At 48.7% G+C, this 15,985-nt stretch overlaps 2 protein-coding genes across 6 annotated transcripts in view; both read left to right on the top strand.

The window, feature by feature from the left end:
- The window catches only part of DNMT3B (DNA methyltransferase 3 beta), a 54,513-nt gene extending 52,695 nt beyond the window's left edge, over positions 1-1,818 (top strand). For 4 of the 5 annotated variants that reach the window (XM_039479246.2, XM_039479247.2, XM_074406398.1 and 1 more), the window contains one exon: positions 210-1,818. In XM_039479246.2, the coding sequence (XP_039335180.2) occupies positions 210-351 (142 nt within the window). In that variant the 3' untranslated portion in view covers positions 352-1,818. The remainder of the gene's footprint in view (positions 1-209) is intronic. The other variant, XM_074406401.1, reaches the window with a different exon arrangement.
- Positions 1,819-6,791: 4,973 nt separating this feature from the next.
- MAPRE1 (microtubule associated protein RP/EB family member 1) overlaps positions 6,792-15,985 on the top strand; it is a 34,003-nt gene continuing 24,809 nt past the window's right edge. The window contains exons 1-2 of the mRNA XM_039479248.2: positions 6,792-6,910; positions 13,490-13,613. Coding sequence (XP_039335182.1) covers positions 13,493-13,613 — 121 coding nt within the window. The 5' untranslated portion in view covers positions 6,792-6,910; positions 13,490-13,492. The remainder of the gene's footprint in view (positions 6,911-13,489; positions 13,614-15,985) is intronic.

The raw sequence follows: 15,985 nt of genomic DNA on the forward strand, positions 1-15,985 counted from the left end.
ATGGGGGATTTTTATTTATGAGCCATTCGTGAGCAAGTGTTCTGAGTTAAGGGCTCTGAATTTAGGTCCCAGGGACCTAACCGATGGGACTGAGGGATGGCGAGGGCAGAAAGAGTGGGACCTGGCTGGTTGAGGCGAGGGTTCCCCAGAGGCTGTCAGCATGCGAGGGGCACTTCTGACTCGCTGTCTTTTCACCCTGGTACCCTCAGGATCTTTGGCTTTCCTGTGCACTACACAGACGTTTCCAACATGGGCCGTGGCGCCCGCCAGAAGCTGCTGGGAAGGTCCTGGAGCGTGCCTGTCATCCGACACCTCTTCGCCCCTCTGAAGGACTACTTTGCATGTGAATAGTTCCAGCCAGGCCCCAAAGCCACTGGGTATGTGGCAGAGCCAGGACCCAGGAGGTGTGATTCCTGAAGGCATTCCCAGGCCCTGCTCTTCCTCAGCTCTGTGGGCCTTACCATGGACCTCAGTTCCCTCCTCCTCAGCGGGGGCAGAGCCACCTGACTCCCTTGCAGGGGGAGCCCGAGGTGCCGCCTCCTGGTGCACAATTCAGACTTGGCTGCTTGGAGCAGCCAGACACGGTGCTCATTTTTTCCTTCTCTTAAAACTTTAAAACTTGAAGTAGGTAGCAGCGTGGCTTTTTCTTTCCTTCCTGGGTCTACCACTCAGAGAAACGATGGCTAAGATACCAAAACCACAGTGCCGACAGCTCTCCAATACTCAGGTTAATGCTGAAAAATCACCCAAGACAGTTATTGCAAGACTTTAATTTCCGAAAACTGGCTGCTACTCTGTTGCCAGATGTGTGCAGTTGTAGGCATGTAACTACAGGACATTTTTAAGGGTCCAGGATGTTTTTTTTTCAGGGCAAGCAGAAGAGGAAATGTTGTATATGTCTTTTACCCGGCACATTCCCCTTGCCTAAATACAAGGTGTGGAGTCTGCACGGGACCCATTAGAGTATTTTCCATAATGATGATGATTTCAGCAGGGATGACATCATCATCATCACATTCAGGGCTATTTTTTCCCCCCACGAACCCAAGGGCAGGGGCCACTCTTAGCTAAATCCCTCCCAGTGACTGCAATAGAACCGTCTGGGGAGCTCAGGAAGGGGTGTGCTGAGTTCTATAATATAAGCTGCCACATATTACGTAGACAACTATGGCTCCTCCATACCTCTCTCTTCCCTAGGAGAGGAGTGTGAAGGAAGGAGGTAGATAAGATAAGACACTCCCTCAAACCCATCCCCTCTCCAAGAGACCTACCCTCCACTGGCATAAGTCCCCAGATGAGAAGTCTGCTACCTTCATTCCTCATCTTTTTACTAAACTCAGATGCAGTGACAGCAGTCAGGGACAGAAGCACACTCTCACACCTTTCCCTCATCTAAGAGATGACAGGGAAAATGGCAATAAGAGCTCGGTTCTCCCTCCGGAGATTTAAAAATTGTTTTTTATTCCACGATAAGTCGTTTTTAGGGGGAATGGGAGTTCAGACAAGCTGCATTTCAGAAATGCTGTCGTAATGGTTTTTAACACCTTTTACTCTTCTTACTGGTGCTATTTTGTAGGTTAAGGAACAACGTTGACAACTTTTGTGGGGCTTTTTATACACTTTTTTTAAAATCTCAAACTTCTATTTTTATGTTTAACATTTGCATTAAAATTTTTTTTTTTTGTAACTGGAGCCACAACGTAACAAATATGGGGAAAAAACTGTGCCTTGTTTCAACAGTTTTTGCTAATTTTTAGGCTGAAAGATGACGGATACCTAGAGTTTACCTTATGTTTAATTAAAATCAGTATTTCTCTATAACTGTCTGATGTCCCTTTTCTTCCTGCAGGTCAGATGGATGGGGGATCCGCGGGAGGGCCTAGCTAACACGTAAGGATGGGGCCCAGCGCGTCTGCATCTCCTGGAGGGCTTGTCAGGGCCGTGATTGCTGGCCCAACCTCCAGAGTTGCTGACTCAGAGTTTAGGGTGGATCCCAGGAAAGGAATTTTCAGTTGCACAGTGGCACAATTACTGCTCACTGCAGCCTGGACCTCCTGGGCTCAAGTGATCCTCCTCTGTCAGCCTCCAAGTAGCTGCGACCACAGGTGTGTGCCACCACGCCCAGCCTGACCCTAGGAATTTGATGCTGTCTATCAAGGGATCCCACCAGACTAGTGAATGGGCATCCAAGTCAGGGTTCCCAACTGTGGCTTGAGTGGCTGAATTCATTTAGAAGCACCACGTGTGGGACATCTGTTTCCAGATATACAGATCTCGGGGAACCGATCGAGGTGATAATCACACCTCAAGCAAAAGAGCCTAATGATGATTCTTACAGTTCGTCATGCTTCTGTGGAATTCTATACCTTACCTTATTCCACAGCTCCCAAGTTGTCATGTTGCATTGCAGGTCAACTACCTTCTGCAAGGGGACTAATTGGAAGTGGCCCTGGGGTCCCAGTCTACCCTGTGTCTAATGTGATTCTTAGTGTGCTCCCAACTGAAATCCTGGCCTTCAGTGAGCACTCATGATACCGGTTGCCCTTCTCAGCCTAATACTGCGCCTCCAGTAATCCCATTTTTCTTTACCTGGGGTTGCCCAGGCAGGAGTCCCAAGCCCAGAGCCCATCAGGCTACTCATCTCCAGCCTTTGGTCAGGGAGAAGGGGGTTAATGCTGGTTAGTTAGCGTTTGTAGAGGGGATAGGGTGATGCATTTGGGGTTCATCCACTGTGCCCCAGTCGGACCTAGCCCCTCTGGGCCTCCCAGGTCATGTGTGAGTTGGGCTATAATCATGGCCATCTCTTCAATAAGGTCAGGTTTCTAAGGGGCCTAGTCCATGGTTTGGGGAGGGAAGAAGCTTCCAGAATGGAAGGATGAACTTGTTAAAACATCTTGTAGATCTTTCCATATTACATCCCTCCCAGTGGCTGTAGCATATATATATATATATATATATATATATATGGTTTTTTTTTTTTTTTTTTTGAGACAGAGTTTCACTCTTGTTACCCAGGCTGGAGTGCAATGGCGCGCTCTTGGCTCACCGCAACCTCCGCCTCCTGGGTTCAGGCAATTCTCCTGCCTCAGCCTCCTGAGTAGCTGGGATTACAGGCACACGCCACCATACCCAGCTAATTTTTTTTTTTTTTTTTGTATTTTTAGTAGAGACGGGGTTTCACCATGTTGACCAGGATGGTCTCGATCTCTTGACCGTGTGATCCACCCATCTCGGCCTCCCAAAGTGCTGGGATTACAGGCTTGAGCCACCGCGCCCGGCGCATATATATATATTTTAACTGAGATGAAGTCTTGCTCCGTCACCAGGCTGGAGTGCAGTGGCACAGTCTCAGCTCACTGCAACCTCCACCTCCCAGGTTTAGGCAATTCTGCCTCAGCCTTCTGAGTACCTGGGCTCACCACCACACCCAGCTAATTTTTTTTTTTTTTTGAAATGGAGTTTCACTTGCTCAGGCTGGAGTGCAGTGGCACAATCTTGGCTCACTGCAACCTCTGCCCCCCAGGTTCAAGCGATTCTCCTCTCTCAGCCTCCCAAGTAGCTGAGATTACAGGCATCTGCCACCACGCCCAGCTAATTTTGTATTTTTAGTAGAGACGGGGTTTCACCATCTTGGCCAGGCTGGTCTTGAACTCCTGACCTCATGATCTACCTGTCTTGGACTTCGAAAGTGCTGGGATTACAGGCATGAGCCACTGCACCTGGCCAGGATGAATGTGTTATTAGGTGCTTCAGGACTAGAACAGCCCACGTGCCAGTTGCCATGGTGAGATAGCTGGCAATTAGCAAGCTAGGCTCACACAACCTCTTCACACTTCCCCAGGTGTTGAGACCCCAGGGACCTGGGCCACCCAATTAAGCCATCTTGTATACAGTGCTGTACCAAATGCCAGGACAGAATGAAGCCAAATAAACAGCCCCAGCCTCAAAACCCCAAGAGAAATGGATGAGCCCTCCAGGTGAGGGGGCCTCGGTGTCCTGGCCTACTTGTGGGGTGGGGGTCCTCAGAGGGGGTTATGGGATAATTTTTGTGTTTTCTCAGGTTAGGCTGAGATCTGAGTGATCTATGTTCTGAGGCCAGGGGAGAATGCAGTGAATGCTCTGATCTGGGGAAAGAGGCTGGAGCAGAGGCCTTTGCTGAAGCAGTCTGTGTTTGCTTGGATTTGTGTCTGGGGTCTGGTGTGTTACCGTGTCACTTGGAGCAAGCAAACGACTTAACCTCTTGGGGATCTTCATCTCTCATCTAAAAGATACCAGCCTGGTCAACATGGGGAAACCCCATGTCTACTAAAAAAGACAAAAATTAGCCAGGCGTGGTGGCACATACCTGTAGTCCCAGCTACTCGGTGAGGCTGAGGTGGGATAATCACTTGAACTTGGGAAATGGAGGTTGCTGTGAGCTGAGATTGCACCATTGCACTCCAGCTTGGATGACAAAGGAGACCCTTCCTAAAAAAATAAAAAAAAAAAAAAGGAAATAATAAATCCTACCTACTTCATAAGGTTCCTGAAGTTCAAAGGCAATAGGGAAAGTCCTTTGCCTTACACCTGTCAGGCAATAAACTCTACAAAGTCTACAAAGAGACATTTTTGTAAAAAATCAGAACCATTAATGTGTTGATGACAAGGAGGACTGGATGCAGGTATCGACAGTAACATCCAATGCTTATCAGTAATAATAGCCTTGGGCCAGGCACAGTGGCTCACCCCTGTAATCCCAGGACTTTGGGAGGCTGAGGTAGACAGATCACTTGAGTTCAGGATTTGAGACCAGCCTGGGCAGCATGGGGTATGAAACCACCTCTCTACAAAAAAATTTAAAAATGAGTGAGGTATGGTGGTGCACCCCTGTGGTCCCAGCTACTCGGGAGGCTGAGGTGGGAGGATGATATGACCTCAGGAGGTAGAGGTTGCAGTGAACCGAGGTTGCTCCACTGCACTCCAGCCTGGGCAACAGTGAGACCCTGCCTCAAATAATAATAACAAACCTTTTTAAAAAGGTAGGGTAATATTTCCCCAGATGTTGTCAGCAGCCAGACTGACTGGTGTCAACGGTAGCAACAGTGGCATCGGGTGTGGAACTTGTGCCTTTCCCCGCCCCCCACATCCTGTGGGGATCACAATGCTACTTGCTAGGGTTCCCATCTTGTCTTTACTTCCCTGCCAATTTGTGATCTTGGGGGTGCTCCACAGACTCCTTGTGCCTCAGTTTACCCAAGTATAAAATAGGGATAATATCAACCTCACAGAGCTGATGTGTGGATCAAATAATTCAGTGTATATGAGGCCCATGGGAGAAGTTGGTGGGGACTGAATGCTGAGTAAATGACAGTGACAAATGACCCCCAAAATGCTTTCTTATTACTGTTAGAGAATTCTGGCAACCCTATGAGGCCTGATTACCATGATTATGAGTAAAAGAACTGATTCCAAAGAGGTCTCATCACATACCCAAGGTCACCCAGCATCTGTAGCAAAAGGAGTTGCGCATTGGAATCTGCTCTAGGAAGCCAGTCTCCTTTTTCTCCTCGGTCTCACTGCATCTTTGTTGTCCTTGTTTGTTGTTTTTTGTTTTCCTGGAGCTGGAAAGTACCTGCCGACCTTTGTAGTGTTCAATTTGCCTTCCTTCCTACCTTCCTTCCCTTCCTACTTTTTTTTTTTTTTTGAGACGGGGTTTCGCTCTTGCTGCCCAGGCTGGAGTGCAGAGGTGCAATTCAGCTCACTGCAACCTCCACCTCCTGGGTTCAAGCAATTCTCCTGCATCAGCCTCCCAAGTAGCTGGGATTACAGGCACGTGCTACCACACCCGGCTAACACACACACACACACACACACACACACACACAGACATATAGATATATATATATAATTTTTTTTTTTTTTTTTTGAGACGGAGTTTCGCTCTTGTTACCCAGGCTGGAGTGCAATGGCGCGATCTCGGCTCACCGCAACCTCCGCCTCCTGGGTTCAGGCAATTCTCCTGCCTCAGCCTCCTGAGTAACTGGGATTACAGGCACGCGCCACCATGCCCAGCTAATTTTTTGTATTTTTAGTAGAGACGGGGTTTCACCATGTTGACCAGGATGGTCTCGATCTCTTGACCTTGTGATCCACCCGCCTTGGCCTCCCAAAGTGCTGGGATTACAGGCTTGAGTCACTGTGCCCGGCCCAATTTTTATATTTTTTTAGTAGAGATGGTTATCTCCATGTTGGTCCTCTCCATGTTGGTCAGGCTGGCCTCAAACTCCTGACCTCAGCCTCCCAAAGTGCTGGGATTACAGGTGTGAACCACCGCGCCCGGCCCAGAACGTTGACTTCTTAGCCTTTCCCTAAAGTGTCTATCAAGTATCTTTATTATTCAATAACCTATTCTTACAGAAATTCATTGTAAGACTGGGTGCGGTGGCTCACGCCTGTAATCTCAGCGTTTTGGGAGGCTAAGGCGGGAGGATCTCTTGAGGTCAAGAGTTCGAGACCACTCTGGGCAACACAGCGAGACTTCCATCTGTCTCTAAAGAAAAAATTCATTGTGAAAGCAATTGTTTTTTCGCTACCGCGGTGGGGATTTTGTAACTGGAGAAGTCACACCGGACCGGGGCGGGACCTCATTGGCTGCGGCCGACCACGTGCCGCAGTCGCTCCGGCGGTCGGGGCCCCGCCCCCCAGCTCCCCTTCGGTCGATCAGGGGCTGAGCTCCGCCCTCCGCGCGCGGCTGGGTCCCTCTCTATAAAAGGAGCCGGCGGGCGATGACGAGCCTTTACGTCGGCGCGTAACGGGGGGGGTGCGTGTGAGGTCATCGCGCGGGCGAGCGGGCGGGGTCTGGCGGTTTGAACGAGAAGAAGACGGAACCGGAGCCGGGTGCGAGCAGTGGACGCGGTTCCGCAGAGAGCCGGTGAGCCGGCCGGGGCCCGGGGAGGGGCGGCTGTGGGGGCGGTCGCGTGGGCCAAGGCCGGGCGTGCGCAGGCAGGCTCTGCGGGCGACGCCAGGGCCGCTCCACACGGCGGTGCGGTTCGAGCCGGGTGGGGGAAGGGCGGGGCCGTGACCCGGCGCGCGCGGGCTGGGCCGGGGGGCGCGCGCTCCGCTCTGCTCCGGGGGGCGGGGTCTCGGGCCGGAAGTGGGGGCTGCTGCTCCGAGGTGTGGGGGCTTCTGGGCCGCCGCTGAGGTGTGGACCCTGCGCTAACGCGGCGGGAGGTCCCAGGGTTCTTAGGCCCCGGGAGGGTGTGGGCAAGGTGGGCCGTGCTGGGAGCTCTGGGGACCCATTTTGTAGGAGGCCATGTCGCCTGAGGGCCGAGAGATCCGGTTGTGGATTCAGACCTGGGTTGGGTTCCGTGCTGTGTGACCTTGGACAGGTGCTTTCACCGCTCTGGACCTCGGCTTCCTCATCTGTAAAACGGGGACAATAATAGTAGCTACATTAAAGTCTTAGCGTGGTGCATGGCAGAAAGTAAGCCAATTCTTGGGACTGCCTCCTTTCATCAGTGTGTCTATCGAGTGCCCACTAGGTGTTGGGCACCGTGCTGAGCGCGGGCTGTTCGCCCGGGAGCAAAGATTTTCTCTCTAGGAATCCAGGTTGTGATGAGCAGGACGGCAGTATAACAGGATGGTATCAACAGTGCTACTCCAACCCCTGCTTCACAGCTGCCTTCGGATGCTGCAGCGCAGAGATTGACCTCAGCCCCATTTTGGGGATGAGGATCCTGAGACCCATTGAGGGGAGGTTATGGTAGGCGGGGCATCCACTTCTTTGATGGCACGTCTCTAACAGTAGTAATAATAATAGCAGCTCTTTGTTAGTTGGATACTTGTGTGTCAGGCACTGTGTTAAGTGCTCCATGTGGCATTGTATACTTTTAACACATACACTGTCTTTAAGAGAGATTATCTTCTTTTTTTTTTTTTTTTTTTTTTTTGAGACAGAGTTTCATTCTGTTGCCCAGGTGTTCAGTGGTGTGCGTGATCTCGGCTCACTGCAACCTGTGCCTCCCGGGTTCAAGCGATTCTCGTGCCTCAGCCTCCCTAGTAGTTGGGACTACGGGCGCACACCACCACGACCTGCTAGTTTTTGTATTTTTAGTAGAGACGAAGTTTCGCCACGTTGGCCAGGCTGTTCTCGACCTCCTGACCTCTAGTGATCCACCTGTCTCAGCCTCCAAAGTGCTGGCATTACAGGCGTGAGCCACCAGGCCCGGCCTCTTAACCTCTTTATTACACTTATCCCTGAGGTCCAGAGCTACAGGTTCAGATGTGCCCTTTACGGTGGTGTGTCAAAGTGCCTAGCACAGTTTTTGGCACATAGGGAAGCCTGGCATATGATGTGCCTTTTGTTAAGTGTTTCATGTAGATTCTCGTTTAACCCTCACCACCACTTTGTGCAGAAGGTACTGTTTTACCCATTTTACAGGATGAGCCATTTGCGATTCAGGAAGATAAGGTGACTTACCCAGGATCACGGAGCACCTTTCTGATGGCACCTTCCTCCCCTTCTTTGCATAGCGCTCAATAGGGTGCCTTGAAAGGAATGAGTGCTTTTCAGCCAGCAATGAATTAGTATAGATTTGGGAGCTTGCTAGGAGAGCTGCTGAAGGAAGAGAGATTCTCGTGCAGGTTTGAGGGAGCTTTTTCATGGTGGTGGAAACCTGGATCAAGAAGTCTTGTAGGGTGAGATTTGTGTGGTAATCATGGGTCTTCTATTGCTGCCAGTGATGGAGTTGTGAAGGAAGGTGAGCTGAAGCTGGAGGTCTGAGAACCAGGCTCTGTTTTTACTGTTAGGAGGAGCCAATTAATTGGTTGAGTGGGTGGATGTTTATTGCACATCCACAGGGTGCCTAATCCATGTATTTAGTGGCCGCAGCATTTGTGGAGCATGTGGGACCAGGTATTAATGTACTGCTAATGAAAGTTTTAAATTATGATGATGAAAGGCCATTAACATTTTCTGAGCTGGGGTGTGGTCAGGAGACACACATGGCTTTACCAGCTGCTTAGATTTTATGGCAGCATGGTGCACACAATACATTATATATAGGAATGTTGCCATAATAGATTACAAGTGTTCAGCTGGGACCGTGTGTTTTTTGTTTGAATGTCTCTGCTTGGTACCTGATTTTGCACACAGTATTTTGTTCATTCAGGGATTTTAAACAGGGGAGACGCTTGCTCTGATTTGTGATTCAGAAAATTCTCTCTGGTTTGCTGTGTAAGAACAGATTGACACAGACAAATATGGGGACTGTTGCAGTGCATGTCCATGCAAGATGGTGCCGGCAGGTCTCGGGCACACTGTTTTTGGCACTGGATACAGGAGGATGAGTGAGACACGGTCCCTGCCCTATTATACCTTGTTTGTTTAATACTTCTTTTTTTCTTTTTTTTTTTTTTTTTGAGATGCAGTCTCGTTCTGTAGCCCAGGCTGGAGTGCAGTGGTGTGATCTCAGCTCACCGCAACCTCCACCTCCCAGGTCCTGGTTCAAGCAGTTCTCCCACCTCAGCCTCCCAAGTAGCTGGGATTACAGACACGAGCCACCATGACCAGCTAATTTTTGTATTTTTTAGTAGAGACAGGGTTTCACTATGTTGGCCAATCTGGTCTTGAACTCCTGACCTCGTGATCCGCCTGCCTCTGCCTCCCAAAGTGCTGGGATTACAGGCATGAGCCATCGTGCCCAGCCTGTTTAATACCTATTAAATTTGATGCCATGCCAGATATTTTATGTACCTTATCTAATATAAACCCTACTAAGACCCTTTTCAGATAGGTGGCTTTAACTTGTAAGGTAACTGAGGTACACTGAGTTGTAAGTAGCCTGCCTAAGATTGCACAATTAATGAATGACTGCCTCACATTCAAACCCATGTTCTCTTGGCTTGAAATCCTCAGCTATTTGTATTGAGTGGATTGCCTCCTGGCCCAAATCTGATTCCAGAATGGTTCAGAAATAACGAGATAATGACAATTCAGTGTGGTAATTCCTATCATAAAGGTTTCAATGAATTGCTCTGGAAACACAGGGATTAATTTCCCAGTGGAATCAGTAACTAAATTGTGTTGGTGTCTTGCATAACATGGTTTTTATCAGCTGATTTGGGGAGTGTAAGAGTGTTGATGATTTGCTTTCTAATAAGTTTATATAGATATATTTTTCTCTCCTTGACACTTGTTTTGCCAACCTGAATACAGCCTGCATCCTCTTGCATCCCCCAGGCCCCTCCCAACGTCTGTGTGCAAGAGACGCTGTGAGGGGCCTGGGGGAAGTGAGGAGATGCAGAACTGGCTAGTCATTGACCTCTACAGACCCCAGTCACCCCATAAAAAGGGGATCTGCCTCCTCTGGCTGTCATGTTCTGCAGCTTGGTGACTCAGGAGGTTTGCAGCAGCTTAATGCAGGAGATGGGTGTGGAAAGACCAACTCTGTACTAGTCACCAGGTGGAGGGAACGAAGTGCCAGAAGATAGCAAAGGGCTGGGATCTCAGGATTGTTCCAGATTGCTCTGCATCCTTCCCCTGCCTCTCCCCACTGGTACAGTTGCTGTCTCATGAAATGAAGAAAATTGTAAGTGTCAAGGTCACAATGAAATCTCTCTGGTATTTTATATTGTGTCCTCATGGTGACTGCTCAGGGATTTGATTTAGATCTGGATTAGCCTGCCTTTATCTTCAGTCTTCCCTCCCTGCTGTCTGTTCTCTACCAGCAGTCAATGTGATTTTTTTTTTTTTTTTTTTTTGAGACAGAGTTTCGCTCTTGTTACCCAGGCTGGAGTGCAATGGCACGATCTCGGCTCACCGCAACCTCCGCCTCCTGGGTTCAGGCAATTCTCCTGCCTCAGCCTCCCGAGTAGCTGGGATTCCAGGCACGTGCCACCATGCCCAGCTAATTTTTTGTATTTTTAGTAGAGACGGGGTTTCACCATGTTGACCAGGATGGTCTCGATCTCTTGACCTTGTGATCCACCCGCCTCAGCCTCCCAAAGTGCTGGGATTACAGGCTTGAGCCACCGCGCCCGGCAATGTGATCTTTTTCAAACTGTAATTAGAGCAAGATTCTATCCCACTTAACACCTGAAAGTGTCTGGGCGTAGTGGTTCATGCCTGCAATCCTGGCACCTGGGGAGGCTGAGGTGGAGGATTGTTTGAGCCTGGGCCACAAAGCGAGACCTGGTCTCTACAAAAAAACTAAAAAATTACTTGGGCTTGGTGGTGAGCACCTGTAGTCCAGCTATTTGGGAAGCTGAGTCAAGAGGATGGATTGAGCCTGGGAAGTAAGGGCTGCGGTGAGCTGTGATTGTTCCACTGCACTCCAGTCTGGGTGACAGAGGGAGACCCTGCGTCAGAACACAAAACAACTCGACGGTGGATTTCTTTTTTTTTTTTTTTTTTTTTTTTTTTTTTTGAGACAGAGTTTCGCTCTTGTTACCCAGGCTGGAGTGCAATGGCGCGATCTCGGCTCACCGCAACCTCTGCCTCCTGGGTTCAGGCAATTCTCCTGCCTCAGCCTCCTGAGTAGCTGGGATTACAGGCACACACCACCATGCCCAGCTAATTTTTTGTATTTTTAGTAGAGTCGGGGTTTCACCATGTTGACCAGGATGGTCTCGATCTCTCGACCTCGTGATCCACCCGCTTCTGCCTCCCAAAGTGCTGGGATTACAGGCGTGAGCCACCGCGCCCAGCCAACGGTGGATTTCTTAACAGAATAAAACCCTACCTCCTCCCCATAGTCTGCAGAGCCTGTTCACAGTCTGGCCTCTTGAATTCTGTTCCCACCTCAGGTTCTGCTCTCCCCTTGGCTTACTGGGCTGGAGCGACCTATCTGTAGAGCTTCCTGTGGCTGCTTTCTTCTGATCCTTAAGCTCAGCTATCACCTCAGAGAGGCTTCCTCTGACCGCATTCCCTAAACCTCATTGCATAAGTGGTTGGTGTGAAGTGATGTTTTTGGTGGATTGGGTCAGTGTCAGACTTCGCACCGCTAGGATGTGAACTCCCAGTGGACGGGCACCTTGTCTCCTGCTTCTCTGTTTCCTGGTCCCTAGAACAGGAACTAGCATGTGGTAGATGTAGTAAATACTTGTAGAATGAGTGAGAGTTGACTAAACTGGTGCTCATAGACAATAACACCCACATTTACTAGCATTTGAAAATTAAACTCATTGCTGCCGTGTTTATTTTGAATTTGAAAGCCTAGCAGAAAGGGGAGGGAAGAGAATGGGGAGGTTGGGTGGGGTGCGGGGGGCAGGCTTATCTGTCTACCCTGAGGGCCTCTCTTCCTCACCTGTAAAACGAGGGACACGAAATGAACCATGCAGAGGGCTGTCAGGGTTTAACTACAAGGGTCTGTGAAGCATCTGGCAATTAGGCCCTCAGATCCCCTGCTATCCCCAGGTAGCTCTGCGGAGAATTTGCTACAGGGATTCTTCACTTGTAAGATCATTTGATAGTGCCTTTTTAGTAACTGTGTATTGAAAAGCTGGTTTACTTTTTCAGTTATGAACGTATTTATCGTTTTTTTGTTTTGTTTTGTTTTGTTTTGGGAGCTGGCGGGGTAGGGGATTGGGGGGTGTCTCACTGTGTTGCCCAGGCTGCAGTGCAGTGGTGTGAACATGGCTCACTTCAGCCTCAGCCTCTTGGACTCAGGTGATCCTCCCACCTCAGCCTCCCAAAGTGCTGGGATTACAGGCATGTGTCAGTATGGCTCGCCTAGATACAGTCTTTAAGGAAAAATTGGGAAATAGTGAAAACTACAAATAGGAATTAATAAAAACCCAACCCAAAATTTGAACATTTTGGTATCTTAATGTATACACTTGGACTGATGTTTTCTAAACAGAAAACATTCTCGTTTGTGCATCTGCCTCCCGTCGTAAAGCACTTACTCATCCCTTTATTTAATGCCTCTGGTAGTTTAGAATTGTATATTAACCACATTAAAATGGGGCCTTAACTTTAGGCTGGCTAGTGTTGGGCAGTTCATTTCTGGTCATGATTGTATGTGGAAATTCAGGTTCTGGGCTGTAATCCTAGTGTCTCATTTGGCCTCTTGGGGAAGAAGGTGAGGCTTAACAATGGAGTGTTCCTAGGCCGGATGCCGTAGCTCACGCCTTTAATCCCAGAACTTTGTGAGGCTGAGGTGAGTGCATCAGCTGAGGCCAGGAGTTCAAGACCAGCCTGGCCAATATGGTGAAACCCTTTCTCTACTAAAAATACAAAAATTAGCCATGTGTGGTGGTGCACACCTGTAGTCCCAGCTACTCAGGAGGCTGAGGCAGGAGAATCGCATGAACCCAGGAGATTGCAGTGAGCCGAGGTCGAACCACGGCACTCCAGCCTGGGCAACAGAGTGAGACTCGGTCTCAAAAAAAAAAGAAAAGAAGTGTTCCTGCAGGTTTTTGCTGCTGTGGGTGACTCTCTAGGAAAAACTTGCCCATACTTGCATGCCTACTATAACATGGGCTCTTCTCTTTACCTCCCATGCTTTAGAAGATGGCAGTGAACGTATACTCAACGTCAGTGACCAGTGATAATCTAAGTCGACATGACATGCTGGCCTGGATCAATGAGTCTCTGCAGTTGAATCTGACAAAGATTGAACAGTTGTGCTCAGGTAAGAGAAATCTGCTACATAATTTTTCTAGGAAAGCCTGTAGGTTTTTCAGGAACGTGAAGACCTGTATCTGACCGCAAAGCCATACGGAGAGGTTCAGGGTGCTTGTTAGGGCCTCCTCCTTTCTTCCTCTCAGCCCTGCCTTGGCTTTTGCTTCAAAAAGGAGCTCTGGTTGGGGTTTGTTGTTTTTTTTTTTTGGGATGAAGTCTCGTACTGTCACCCAGGCTGTAGTGCAGTGGCGCGATCTCTGCTCACTGCAGTCTCCGCTGACTGCAGTCTCCGCCTCCTGGATGCAAGCAGTTCTCCTGCCTGAGCCTCCCAGTAGCTGGGACTATAGACGTGCGCCACCATGCCCAGCTAATTTTTTTGTTTTTAGTAGAGGCAGGGTTTCACCATATTGGCTAGGATAGTCTGGATCTCTTGATCCTCCCGCCTCTGCCTGGGATTACAGGTATGAGCTACTGTGCCCGGCCAGTGTGTGGGGATTTTTTTGAGATGAAGTCTTGGTCTGTCGCCCAGATTGTAGTGCCGTGGTGCAATCTTGACTCGCTGCAGCCTCTACCTCCTGGTTTCAAGCAGTTCTCCTGCCTCAGCCTCCTGAGTACCTGGGACTACAGGCATGCGCCACCATACATGGCTAATTTTTTTTGTATTTTTAGTAGAGATGGGGTTTCACCATGAGGTTGAACTCCTCACCTCAAATGATCTGCCCGTCTCTGCCTTCCAAAGTGCTGGGATTACAGGCGTGAGCCACCAAACCCGGCCAGAACTATACTTAAAAAAAGAGCATACTCTGGCCTGTGCGTCCATCATCTTCTGCTCTAGGGACTGCATTCTGAGGCCTGGAGCTCAGCCCCAACTTCTTGGTCTCTATCATTGTGCATACAGATTTCATGTTTCATTTGAGGACAGTAATTGTACTAGTGTTCTAGTTTTATGTCCATCAGCGGCATTTCTTATTTCCAAGAATCACAAGATCCAAGTCAAGCAAATGTCATTTCAGCCACAATTTTATGGAACTACTGTTTAACCACAATTTGGCGAAGAAGTAATGATTTAAAGGCTGTGTTTGGTGGCTCACGTCTGTAATCCCAGCACTTTGGGAGGCTAAGGTGGGCATATCACCTGAGGTCAGGAGTTCGAGACTAGCCTGGCCAACATGGTGAAACCCCATCTCTTCTAAAACTAAAAAAGTTACCTGGGGGTGGTGGCAGGTGCCTGTATTCCCAGCTACTTGGGAGGTTGAGGCAGGGGAATCGCTTGAACCCAGGAGGCGGAGGTTGCAGTGAGCCGAGATCGTGCCATTGCACTCCAGCCTGGGTGACAAGAGCAAGTCTCCATTTCTTTTTTTTTGTTTTTGGTTTTGGGTTTTTTTTTTTTTTTTTTTTTTTTTGAGACAGTTTCATTCTTGTTACCCAGACTGGAGTGCAATGGCACGATTTCAGCTCACTGCAACCTCTGCTTCCTGGGTTCAGGCAATTCTCCTGCCTCAACTTCCTGAGTAGCTGGGATTACAGGCACATGCCACCATGCCCAGCTAATGTTTTGTATTTTTAGTAGAGATGGGGTTTCACCATGTTGACCAGGATGGTCTCGATCTCTTGACCTTGTGATCCACCCGTCTTGGCCCCCGAAGTGCTGGGATTACAGGCTTGAGCCACCGCTCCCGGCCTGCAAGTCTCCATTTCAAAAAAAAAAAAAAAGATTTAAAATAACAAAACATGGTCTCTTTCTATATATGTTAATGGTATGACATGGGAAACTAGAAAGAAGAAAATAAAAAATGCCTTATAATTGAACTACTCAAGCCAGCTACTGTTCACTCACTATTCATGAGCCACTGTACCTGGCCTGGATTGATCTTAAATTATTGCCATTGCTTATGGGATTCTTTTTTTTTTTAGTTCAGCTTCTGCCCTTCCTTATTTTATAGCTGCGGCCTAGTCTTGGCCTTAGTTTCATTGGCTTGTCTTATTTCCCTGGTGAGGTGTATTTAATCTCGGTTTTACAGATGGTCGGAAGCGGTGGGGAGGGCTACGTGTGAAGCTGTACGGTAACACAGTGGTGCCCAAGCGTTGTGTTTAGTAAGCATTAATTACTTTGTTGATCATAAACAACAGGTTGTTAGCCTTAGATCTGTGCTCTGCTCCGCCATTTTCTGTTAGTTTCCTCATTATTCATTTCCCTATCCCCATTTTGTGTGAGGGTTTTAAATCGCTTGCTTGCCCTGTGGTCTGTGACTAATGTGGGGATGAGGTCATCCTGGTTTTCATTGGAGCCAGCTTTTTCACCAGCGATTCTCCCTAAAATTTACCTCTTTCTGTAAGTATACTCCAAAGTGTGTTGCACTTAGTTAATTGGAAAATGTGATC

This window comes from Saimiri boliviensis, chromosome 9 (genome assembly GCF_048565385.1).
Source record: "Saimiri boliviensis isolate mSaiBol1 chromosome 9, mSaiBol1.pri, whole genome shotgun sequence".
NCBI lineage: Eukaryota > Metazoa > Chordata > Mammalia > Primates > Cebidae > Saimiri > Saimiri boliviensis.